Source organism: Eubalaena glacialis, chromosome 10 (genome assembly GCF_028564815.1).
Source record: "Eubalaena glacialis isolate mEubGla1 chromosome 10, mEubGla1.1.hap2.+ XY, whole genome shotgun sequence".
Lineage (NCBI taxonomy): Eukaryota > Metazoa > Chordata > Mammalia > Artiodactyla > Balaenidae > Eubalaena > Eubalaena glacialis.
Window position 1 is genome coordinate 122,260,217 of NC_083725.1, and position 11,349 is coordinate 122,271,565.

Genomic DNA, 11,349 nt, shown 5'->3' on the forward strand with positions numbered 1-11,349 from the left:
CCCGCCCAGGCCCTCGGTGCCCGCCCACCAGCTCTGGGTTCCTCTGTCTTGGGGTCTGTGGGTTGAGCCTGTCAGCCCCTGCATGTGGCCCGGTTCCAGCCGGGTAACCACCTGGTCTGCCCCTCCTGGCAGTCAGCGAGGCCTGGCCGGCGGCCGGCGGGAGCCCCCTTGGTGGAGGCCAGTCCTGTGGTTGGTCAGCGGCAGTGGTTGTAAAGGATCATAAAGTGGGGCGGCGCCTGGCAGGGGCGAAGGTCGCCCAGGCAGAGACTGCGCCAGCAACACAGCCGCTCAGAGGGTCCCAGACGCCAGCCGGGCTCGGACCCTCCCCCGGGGCCGCCTGCCTGCTGAGATGGGGGCTCGGGCCCTGCTGCTCCCTCTGCTTGTGGCCGCGGCCCAGGCCCAGGGTACTGGGGGCAGTGCGAGGGGGGCAGGGCGGCAGGCAGCGGGCTAGCCGGCACCAACCCTTCCTCTCCAACTTCCAGTCTGCTCTGTGAACAAGACCTTCTTCCAAGTCAAGGAGAACACGAGTCCCGGGCAGCTCCTCCTCGACATCTACGTCCCTGAGGGCCAGCAGGTGACCCTCGGACCCTCGTCCACCCGTTTCGCATTTCGGATCCAGGGGACTCAGCTGTTTCTCAATGTGACCCCGGACTACGAGGTGTGGATGGCGGGCCCAGGGCTGGCTGTGCCCATGGGGTCAGCGGGGGTGGCCGACCCTCCATGGGACCCAGGCGGCCACCCACACTCCTCCCCAGAGAAGGGCTCTCTGGGGATCTTTGGGTCTCAGTTTGCCCAGGGGGCCTCTCGGGCCCCCAGGCTTGGCTGAGGGCTGGCCCTGAGGGGGTGGGGCCCTCGGGGGACGAAGCTGCCTGGGCCCCGACGCGCTCTGGACTCAGCACGGATAACAGGGACCCTGGGCCAGCACCTGCTGCTCTCGCCCTCCCTCTCCTCACCTGTGGAATGGGGCGGGGGCTGGGCCAGCTGGCCAGATGATTCCCACACCGGCCCGCCCCCTCCCACACCTGCCTGCCCCCCGCAGGAGAACTCAAGGCTGGAAGCAGTCCTGGAGTGCAAGAGGGATGACACTGTGGTGAGTCCGCCCCCCAGACCCCCTCCCGGCACCCCCACGTCCCCACCCTCCCCGTGATGTCAGAGGGCTCCGGCTTGGACCTCTGTGCCCTGCTCTGCCTGGCCCACGGTCACTCCCTGGCGACCTCACCCAGTGGTGTGTTTCAAGTGTCACCTCTGTGCCAGCAACGCCCACACTTCCTCCAGCCCAGACTGTGCCTTGAGCCGCAGACTCACAAAGCCGGCCCCGGACGGACATCACACCCCACAGACACCCCCACCCCGAGATCCAAGGCCCCCCCAGAGGCACCTCGCCCTGCCAGCTCAGTCCTCACCTCCCCCTCCCCACACCGGTCCTCCAGCAAATCTGCCGGCTGACTGGGCCTCAGACACCAGCATCTTCCGGCTGGCCCATCTGTTCCCCTCTTGGCCCCGCCCACCCCAGTCCACTCTCCGAATGGCAGGAGAACGATCCTATCCGGTAAAGCAAGCAGCGGCCCCTGCCCTCCCAAATAAAGCGAATAAAGGCCCAGCGGCACGCCGTGCCCCCCAGCCCCCCACCCCGGCTGCTCCCTGTCACCTCCTCAGAGAGGCGCCCGCCTCCCTAGCCCCTCGCACCAGCCAGCTCCGTGGTCTCCCTGAGCCCCGTGGGTGCCCCCCGCCCGACGTCACAGCACACCACCCACAAATATCTCAGGAAGAGCCTCTAGCAGACAAGGCCACTTCTTCTTAACGCGGTAGTGTTGTCACGTCCGGAAAAGGCAGGGGCTCCTCAGCAGCGCAACATCCAACGTCCCCACCCCCAGCTCCAGAACAGTCTTTTACAGTTTCCGGCCAGCAAGGTCCACCCGATGCAGCTGGTTGATGTTTTTCTCACGTCTCTTTCAACATATGGGTGTCCTGATCTTCCGTGAGACTTAATGCTTGTAGAAATTCGATTGTTTTGCCGTTTTCCTCATTTGGGGTTTTGCTGGTCACGCCCCCAGTGCCTGCGTTATTTTTCTCCAGGGCATTCGCACCTTCTGTGCTTTTAAAAAATTACTTTCTGTTCCTTGTCTGTAACGCCTGAGCCCCAGGCAGAGAGCTGTCTTGGGAACTGCACCCCAGCGCCTACAATGAGCTCACGCCGCTGGGCTGGGGACCCTCCTCCCTCCCCCAGGTGACCCAGCTGAGGGTGTTCGTCTCAGTGCTGGATGCCAACGACAACCCGCCCAGGTTCCCCTTTGTAGTCAAGGTCCAAAGGGTGCCAGAGGTGAGTGGAAGGGAGCAGCGGTGCATGCCATCTGGGGCATCTGGCGCCCGGGATGGGGGCCAGAGGGCAGAGGGCTAGTGGCCGGGGGTCTCACCCTGTGGGTCACGGGCGTGGCCAGACCGACCCCCCTCCGTCCCCCAGGACGCTAAAGTGAATGCCGTCGTCATCCCCGAGACAGAGCTGAAGGCCCAGGACCTCGACAGAAATGACATCCTGTTCTACACCCTCCAGGAAGTGACCCCGGTCAGTGCCCCCAGCCCTTCCCTTTGGGCATCCCCACCTCTGTGCGTCCTCCCGGGGTCCCAGGCTGAGTCCCCCACCTCCCCAGGGTGCCAGCGGCTTCTTCTCTTTGGTGGGTGCGAACCGCCCAGAGCTGCGGCTGGACCGGTCACTGGACTTCGACAGGTTGCCGAACATGACCTTCCAGCTGCTGGTCCGGGTGAGCAGGCCACTCCCGCCCTCGTCCCGGACGCCCACGGCCCCACCCGAGCCGCTCCAGCCCCAGGCCCCCGGGCCTGACGGCAGGGCTGCGCTGTTGCAGGACACGCGAGAGGAGAACGTGGAGCCCAGCCACACGGCCACGGCCACCTTGGTCCTGGAGGTGCAGCCCGCCGACCTGCGGCCCCCCTGGTTCCTGCCCTGCACATACTCTGACGGTTTTGTCTGCATCCACGCCCAGTACCACGGGGCTGTGCCCACAGGCCACACACTGGTACAGGGGGCGCGGAGGAACAGGGCAGCATGAGCACGGGCCTGGCTGCCACGGGGCCAGAGTCGGTTGTGATTTTCAAGCAAATGTGAACGATGTTTCGTAAACCAATCTTGCCCCACCCCATGGTGACAAGTGGGACACAGGGCCTCTGAAATTCAAATGAGGAAACAGGATCCAGCTGTCCTCAGGGCAGAGCCAGCCAGGCCCCTGGGACCCAGTGAGGGACCCCAGGGACCGAGCTGGGTCCCTGACTGCCCCCTGGGGCTACTCCAGATCTCCTTGAGGGGAGCAGGAGGGGCTGAGTGGAGGCCACGGCTCCAGTTCCACGGCGTACCCTCCCCTCCCTGTTCCCGCAGTCAGGACCCCTCATCCTGCATCCTGGGCCCATCTACGCCGTGGACGGGGACCGGGGCATCAATCAACCCATCGTGTACAGCATCATCAGGGGTGAGTGGGCACCAGCCCCCAACTTCTCTCTCCATGCAACACCCTGCCCCCGTCCCCACATGGGCAGAACCAGCTGGGACCCTGGGACCTCAGGCCTCCAGAGGGGACTGCAGCCAAACCCTCCCGCCGTCTTCCCAGGAAACGAGAATGGCTCGTTCTCCATTGATGCCAACACAGGCAACCTCACCGTGACCAAGAGCATCCCCAGCCCCAAGACCTTCTTTCTGCTGGTCAAGGTGGGTGCCCGCACAGGGCCAGGTCTCCACGGGCCCTTCCTGGGCCCCTGGCTACAGGGCTCACCCTTCAAGGACCTGCTGGTCATGCTGCCTCTCCAACCCCCAGGGCGAGCAGGCAGATCGCGCCAGCTACTCGGTGACCCAGGTCACGGTGGAGGCCCGGGCCGCCAGTGGGAGCCCGCCCCGCTTCCCCCAGAGCCTGTACCGCGGCACTGTGGCGCTCGGCTCCGGGGTGGGCGTGGCCATCAGGGATGCAGCTGCCCCCTCCCAGCCTCTGAGGATCCGGGCCCAGGATCCTGAGTTCCCAGTAGGCACCGCCTGGTCCCTGGGTCTGCCCGGCCTCCTGCTGTGGGGGGGTTGGAGCAGTCTGGGGAGCAGCCTGGGCTCAGGACTCACTGGGGCCACGTCCAGGACCTCAACTCGGCCATCACGTATCGGATCACCAACGACTCTAACTTCACAATGGACGGGGAGGCCGTGCTGACTGGCGCTTCACCGGTGCAAGCCGGGGTCTTCTATGCAGAGGTGAGAGGCGGGCGGTATCTCCGAGGGCCAGGGGTCAAGCTGGAGCCCAGGAGGGACAAGCCCCCTTCCTGCCCAGGTTGAGGCCAAGAACACGGTGACCTCAGGCACAGCGACCACGGTCGTGGAGGTTCGAGTCTCAGAACAGGAACCCACCCCCGCAGGTGAGCCTCCCAGGGACCCCGGGTCGGCTCGGGGAGGGCTTCTTGCTAGGGGGAGTGGCGAGCCTGAGCCCTGGCCCTGGCCCCAGGCCCCCCCACGTCCCCAGAGACAGCAGGAACAACCAGAGCCTCGAGCGGCACCACGTCGGAAGCCCCCCGGCCCCCTGAGCCCTCTCAGGGGTCCTCCGCGACCAGCCCTGGGGGAGACAGCGGCCCACACCCCTCCTCAGGTACAACTCTGAGGCCGCAGGCCTCCTCGAAGCCTGGGGGTCTCCCCAGTGTGGGAACCAGCCCCTCCCCCCCATCAGCCTCACCCAGCGGGGGCTCAGTGACCAGACCCTCGAGCGGCACCACGTCGGAAGCCCCCCGGCCCCCTGAGCCCTCTCAGGGGTCCTCCACGACCAGCTCTGGGGGGGACAGCGGCCCACACCCCTCCTCAGGCACAACTCTGAGGCCGCAGTCCTCCTCGAAGCCTGGGGGTCTCCCCAGTGTGGGAACCAGCCCCTCCCCCCCATCAGCCTCACCCAGCGGAGGCTCAGCACAGACCTCGAAGCCAGGAACCTCTCTGCCAACGTCCCCTGGGCCCAGCAGCACCCTCCCACCCACAGGTAGCACAACCATTTACCCTACTTACCCTCATGCTCTCTGACTCAGGACTCTGGGCGGTCGCTGTGGGGTAGGGTCCACCCCAGGTCGGCCCAGCACGACCATGGGGACCACGAAACCCCAAGGAGGGTCTGTTCTGGTCTGGCGAAGAGACAGGTCCCGGGGGGCCCCAGGAGGTAAGCTAGGGAAGGTGTGTGGAGGGTGGGGCAGAGGCCAGACTTAGGATCCAGCGACCCCCCCAATTCCCAGGGCCATTCAGCCCACGGGCCCCGTGCTACCCTCAGCTCCCTGCCTGGCATGTTGGCCCCCTGCCTCCCACCTGGAACTGGCGGGCACTGACCCCCTCCCCGCTCCCAGCAGCCCGGCCTATCGGGGCTCCCTGGCGGGGGTCAGTGGTGCCCACTCCTGCAAACTTCACCTCCGGTGGCCAGGCCTAGCTTGCTCTTGGGGTGTCCCGAGCTTGCCCCGGGCTGGCCTGGGAGCGCTTGGGGTGAGACAGTGAGTGGGCAGTGGCGTTGCCAGCAGGGACGCCCGGGACCGGAGGAGGCAGCACGACAGTGGACGGCAGTCCACCTGTAAGCCGCGCTGAGGACCAGCACTTCTCGGTGGTGGACATGGCGGCGCTGGGCGGGGCGCTGGGCGCGCTGCTGCTTCTGGCGCTGATCGCCCTCACGGTGCTCGTCCACAAGCACTATGGCCACCGACTCAAGTGCTGCTGCGGCAAAGCGCTGGTGAGGCCTCGGGGTGGGGGAACGGACAGGAGAGGGAGCGCTGGAGAAGCAGAACAGGAGAGAGGGCGGGGAGCAGCAGAGGGACGGCGGGGCTGGTGGAGAAGCGGCAGGATGGAGAGAGAGGCCGCGCGGAGGCCAGGAGTCCCTCCGGGAGATGGAGGGCAGAGGGGAGGAGAGACGGGGCGTGCACACCGTAGTCCCAAGATGGGCAGGAGGGCAGAGAGAGGCAGAGCATCTAGCCGCCTGTCTCTGGGGGAACAGGGGTGGTCTGAGCCCAGGCCTGGTCTGGTTGACTGCTGGTTCCCGCCCGCCCCCCAGGAGCCCCAAGGCTTTGACAACCAGGTCTTCCTCAACAACCCCGACGAGGCCAACTGGGCGCCGGCTCCTAGCCCCTCATCCAGTCCCGCCCCGCCGGCTCCCCCAGAGCCTGCACCCCCAGAACCCAAGCCCCCCAGCCCGGAGACCCTCCGCCGAGTCCCCGAGTCCCCTGCGGTGGCCCTGGATGAGGACGGCCCGGCAGCTGTGAGGTCCATCCTGACCAAGGAGCGGCGGCCTGAGGGTGGCTACAAGGCGGTGTGGTTCGGCGAGGACATCGGGGCCGAGGCCGACGTGGTGGTCCTCAACACGCCTGCCTCGGAAGTGGACGGTGCTGGCGACGAGGGCAGCGAGGGCAGCGGCGACGAGGGCGCAGAGGCGGGCCTGCGCGGGGGTGCCCAGCACGCGCCTGGCTCCGACTCCATCTACCTCTAGTGTAGCCGCCCCTCCTCTCCCGGCGAGTCTGGATCACCAGAGTCGGCTTGGTCGCTCTCCCCCCACTCCATTGCACAGAATAAAGTGACATTTTCGGATCTGCGGGGACGCGTGGGGTCTGCCCCAAGGGGCTGCCAGTGGGGGTGGTCAGGACGTGGTCCATTCGCTCCCGCCCTGCACTGAGTCCTCCTCAGAGGGACCGCCGGGGGCGCCGTGGGGGCGGAGAGGGGTGGGCGGGGTCGTTCCCTGCCCAGAGCGCTGGGTGCTGTTTCCCGTAAACCACCTGCTGCGCCCGCGGGGCTTCCCAGGCTCGGTGCCAGCTGGTGGCCAGGAAGTTCCTCTCCTTGTCTAACCACGGCTGACCCAACACAGAGATTCTTCCCCTGGGGGAGACTGAGGAGCCACGTGGCCAGGAGCCACCCTCAAGGACACTCATTGGGGAGAGCATGGGCCCGGGGACCTTCCAGGGAGTCACACTCCTGCGTCTGTGGCCTACAGTGCGGGCAGTAAACACGCTGGGGCGCCTTCGGAGGCAGGTGGTCCAGGTGGCTGGTCTGTGACGGGCGGTGCGGGGTGGAGGGGGGAGGTTTGGCCCAGTGCGACAGTGGCCTGCAGGCCCTGGGCCCCAGGCAGCAGGTGGGGCCAGTGGGTGCACAGGACAGAGTCTGTGGACGCAACCCAGAGCCACGGAGTTGGGGACCGAGCCCCCTCCACTGGCTTCCTCAGGGGCAGCCCTCAGTCAGGACTTCAGCCCCGACCACCGCCACTGTCCCTTATGCATCACTGGCGTTTTTTCCTCACGAAAAGGCATTTCCGATTCCCTTCCAAATATTTTAATCTCGACAGTGTTTGAGTATTCTTGCCTGGACAACTGTCACTGGTAAGAATCCGAAGAGCACAGCTGCATCTCCTCCCACGCACCCCCCTCACCCGCTCGTCTGCTCAGGGACCTGCTGGGTTTTGTTTCTGACCCTGGGGTCCCCAGCTTATCCCACTGCTTCTCCCACCACGTTGGTTGCTGGCGCCCCAGCCCCTCGCAGCGCTGGGCGAGGGAGGGGAGCGGCTGGACCCCGCAGGGGCTGTGCCCTGCGGCAGCCAGGACCCCAGTGCCGCCCCCGCCCCCGCCCGCGGGAGCACGTGACTTCCCCGGCCCCGGCCCCGCCTCCGGCCCCCGCCACCATAAAAGCGCTTGCTCCGGAGCCCCAGCGGAGCCGACATTTCCCGGCCCGGCGGTGCCAGTAGCAGGTACTCGGGACTCCCAACCCACGCGGAGCGAGAAAGGCAGTGACGGCCGCGTCGGACCCCGGGTTTGCTCCGCGGAGCAGTGACCAGGAGGGGGCGGGCAGCGCGGGTGACGGCGCAGGGCACGGGTCCAGAACTGGGGGACCTGGAGGCGGGGGTCGCGGTGACGCGCGGGGCGGGGCGGGGCGGGTTAGGTTTCGTTTTCCCGCAGCGCGCGGTTTCGTTTTCCTACGGCCGTTCCCGTCGCGCCCCCGCAGGGCCCAGCCCGGACGCCGGCTCGACACCTGTGGCCCCTCGTGTGCCCGAGGCCCCGCCGCATCTGTAGCCACACCCATCGCCTCCTTGGCTAGGACTCACCTGGGCAACGCCTTGGCCAGAAGCCCTCAACTTCCATCTGTGACCCCAACACTTGGGACCCCAACACCCGGGACTACCTGCGGAGACTCACGCGGAACCCTCCTCTCACCTACGCCATCCCCCGACTGCCCCCGCGACCCCAGCCCTCGCCGCGGAGGGAGCGCCGCTCTCTCCACGCCCAGCCCTTGCCGAAGGAGCAATGGCCGTGGCTCCCGACGGGTGAGCCCGCCGCCCTGCCCGCTGCCGACCCCACGCCCCCGGCGGCCCGCGCGCGCCCTGACGCCCGGCTGCTCCGCCCGCAGGGGGACCCCGCGCGTGCTCTTCGGAGACTGGCTTCTGGGCGAGGTCAGCAGCGGCCGCTACGAGGGACTACGGTGGCTGGACGCGGCCCGAACGCGCTTCCGCGTGCCCTGGAAGCACTTCGCGCGGAAGGACCTGGGAGAGGCCGACTCGCGCATCTTCAAGGTGGGACCCCAGCCCCGCCCGGGGCGGGGGAGGGCCGGTCCAGGCCCAGGCCCGAGTGTCCGGGTCGCGTAATCCACTCAGTCTCTCTCCCCAGGCCTGGGCCGTGGCCCGCGGCAGGTGGCCTCTCCGCAGCAGCGGAGGTGCCCGGCCGACCGCCGAGAGTGCGCTCCGAGCTTCCTGGAAAACCAACTTCCGCTGCGCGCTGCGCTGTACGCGGCGCTTCGTGATGTTGCAAGACAACTCGGGGGACCCTACCGACCCTCATAAGGTGTACATGGTCACCCCCAAGCCGGCGTGCGGAGGTGAGGAGGCCACGGCAGGGCTGCCGGCAGGGAGACTTTGCTCTGTCCTGGGAGCAGCCGCTGGGTCGGATTTTCGGTTTTAGAAAACTGGCACGGGAGAGGCTGGTGCCAGATTGCTGGGGGATGGCGGGGCCGGGGTGAGGGCGTGTGGCGCGGCTAGGTGGGGGACTGGGGATCGCTGGGAGGAAGCTCATGGGCCTGTTGGGACCAGTGAAGGGGAAGTGCGGTTCAGCTTTGAGGAGCTGCCCAGGGATTCCCACCTAGGTGTCCCACTCCAGAGTCTCAGGTCCAGTGTTCCCCCCAACCCTAATTCTCCCTCAGAAAGCCCAGGCATTAGCCAGGGGGAGGACGAGGCCCTTGAAGATACCCCACCTACAAGGGTAAGGTCACTCTGCCCTCCTGGATCTCACCTTGGGGCTGCCCCCTCACTGGGGCTGGGGAGCTGCTTATTTATGCTGGGACTGTCCTCTCCTGCAGGATGGGCTTCGGGGGCCACACCTGGCAGCAGATGCTGGCGAGAGGCTGGGGCATGGGCTGGCCGGACTGAGCCCCGAGCCCTGTGCCCCGAGCCCAGCTGGAGATGCTGGGGACCTATTGCTGCAGGCTCTGCAGCAGAGCTGCCTGGAGGACCATCTGCTGAAAGCTGCGTGTGGGGTGGCGCCGATAGCCCCCGAGGCTCCTGGTGAGGGGCTGTTGGAGGGGGATGCTCTGCTCTGCAGGGTTCTGTGTGCCAAGGGGAGGGACAGGCAGGACAGCAGAGTCCCTGGAGAGAGAGGGCCCGGGGGAGGGGGGGGGGTGCCCAGCAGGGATGGTGCTGGCCAGAGGTGGGCCACCATCCCTGTTGGGTACAGCTGAGCCTCCTCAGGTCCAGAGCTCCCTGCTTGGGAGTTGTGTCTGCCACAGTGAATGTGGTGCCACAGCCCCAGGCCCAGGTAACAGGAGCTAGGGGACATGTGGAAGGAAAAGGGAGGAGCTGGCGGCTCCAGTGCCAGCTCAGGCCTGCCTTCCTCTCCAGACACAGGCCCACCTCCAGCCCCCTGGCAGCCCCGAGAGGCGGAGCCCTGCACCGCAGCCTCCCCCAGTGCCTGCACCCTGATGGCAGGGCCTCTGCACGTGGCTGGTCCCACCTGCTCACACCTCCGTCTGCACACACTGCCCAGCTTGGGGGCCCTGGACTTGACCATCACGTACAAGGGCCGAACAGTGCTGCAGGAGGTGGTGGGGCGCCCGAGCTGTGTGCTCCTGTACGGCCCCCCCGGTGTAGGTGGTGGGGCTTCAGAGCCCCAGCAAGTAGCCTTTCCTAGCCCCGCCGAGCTGCCTGACCAGAAGCAGCTCCACTACACAGAGAAGCTGCTGCAGCACGTGGCCCCCGGCCTGCAGCTGGAACTCCGGGGTCTCAGGCTGTGGGCCCGGCGCCTGGGCAAGTGCAAGGTCTATTGGGAGGTGGGAGGGCCCCTGGGCTCGGCCAGCCCCTCCACCCCCGCCCGCCTGCTGCCCCGGAACTGCGACACCCCCATCTTTGACTTGGGCACCTTCTTCCAAGGTCAGTGATGCACCTGCCCTGGGGCTGAGGGCCTCCCCGCCTCCCCCCACCGCCCCCCTCACCAAAGCCCTGTTTTGCAGAACTGGGGGAGTTTCAGGCCTGCCGGCGCCGGGGCTCCCCTCACTACACCATCTACCTGGGCTTTGGGCAGGACCTGTCAGTGGGGAGGCCCAAGGAGAAGAGCCTGGTCCTGGTGAAGGTGAGGTGGAGGGTCCCTGGGGTGGGGGGGGCGGGGAGGGAGGCTGCACACAGCCCTCCCCCCGCCTGACCGCGCCCTCCCCGCAGCTGGAGCCATGGCTGTGCCGGGCATACCTGGAGGGCGTGCAGCGCGAAGGCGCGTCCTCTCTGGACAGCGGCAGCCTCAGCCTCTGCCTGTCCAGCTCCAACAGCCTCTATGATGATCTGGAGCACTTCCTGGAGCACTTCCTGATGGAGGTGGAGCAGCCCGGCTAGGCTGGTCCCCCAACCCCTCCCGGTCTAATAAAAAGGTCCCAAGAACCAGTGCTGGTGTCCTGACCAGGGGCAGGCTTGGGAGGGGCACTGTGGATGCGAGGCTCACCCCACTTCACGGGAAGCCCGTGACCTGTGGGCCCAGGAAGGGAGCCCCCTGCCCCCCCCCCACCCGCCACGTAGGCCTCCTGTGCACCCCCACTCTCCTGACTTCACAGTGAAGAAACTCAGGCCACGCTTTAGAGCCAACAAACTCTGCTCCAAGAGCACAAGGGCCCCTCAGGACACATGTTCCCCCCTGCCCCCAGAGGGGGCAGCACCTGGGGCCCCTCCGCCGTGAACAGGGCTCCATCTGTGCTGCGCCCAAGGCCTGTCCCTGGCCTTCGAGACCCGCCAACACTGCTCTGCCTGGGAGGTGGTGGACCTAAGTGTAAACCCGAGTGATTACTTACAAAACACAAGGAGCAGACAAGGGAATCCTGGGACCAGATGGTTGCCTGTGGGA

The 11,349-nt window shown here is 67.0% G+C and overlaps 2 protein-coding genes across 5 annotated transcripts; both read left to right on the forward strand.

The window, feature by feature from the left end:
- The first annotated feature begins 237 nt into the window (after positions 1–237).
- CDHR5 (cadherin related family member 5) lies at positions 238–6,583 on the forward strand. Of its 3 annotated transcripts, none has more exons than XM_061202344.1 (15): positions 238–404; positions 483–658; positions 1,040–1,090; positions 2,228–2,320; positions 2,462–2,563; positions 2,649–2,759; positions 2,862–3,032; positions 3,389–3,479; positions 3,618–3,715; positions 3,822–4,022; positions 4,127–4,240; positions 4,317–4,401; positions 4,488–5,006; positions 5,527–5,735; positions 6,054–6,583. In XM_061202344.1, the coding sequence occupies exons 1-15, from the start codon at positions 350–352 to the stop codon at positions 6,483–6,485; spliced, it is 2,508 nt and encodes an 835-aa protein (XP_061058327.1). In that variant the 5' UTR covers positions 238–349; the 3' UTR covers positions 6,486–6,583. The 3 variants fall into 3 exon arrangements, with proteins under 3 accessions (XP_061058327.1, XP_061058328.1, XP_061058329.1); XM_061202345.1 differs by having other exon boundaries at positions 5,530–5,735; XM_061202346.1 differs by having other exon boundaries at positions 4,506–5,006.
- Positions 6,584–7,523: 940 nt separating this feature from the next.
- On the forward strand, positions 7,524–10,895 carry IRF7 (interferon regulatory factor 7). 2 transcript variants are annotated; one of them, XM_061203935.1, is made up of 9 exons: positions 7,524–7,730; positions 7,985–8,303; positions 8,387–8,549; positions 8,644–8,851; positions 9,173–9,231; positions 9,329–9,533; positions 9,867–10,394; positions 10,475–10,593; positions 10,680–10,895. In XM_061203935.1, the coding sequence occupies exons 2-9, from the start codon at positions 8,284–8,286 to the stop codon at positions 10,845–10,847; spliced, it is 1,470 nt and encodes a 489-aa protein (XP_061059918.1). In that variant the 5' UTR covers positions 7,524–7,730; positions 7,985–8,283; the 3' UTR covers positions 10,848–10,895. The 2 variants fall into 2 exon arrangements, with proteins under 2 accessions (XP_061059918.1, XP_061059919.1); XM_061203936.1 differs by lacking the exon at positions 7,524–7,730 and having other exon boundaries at positions 7,904–8,303.
- Positions 10,896–11,349: the final 454 nt, after the last annotated feature.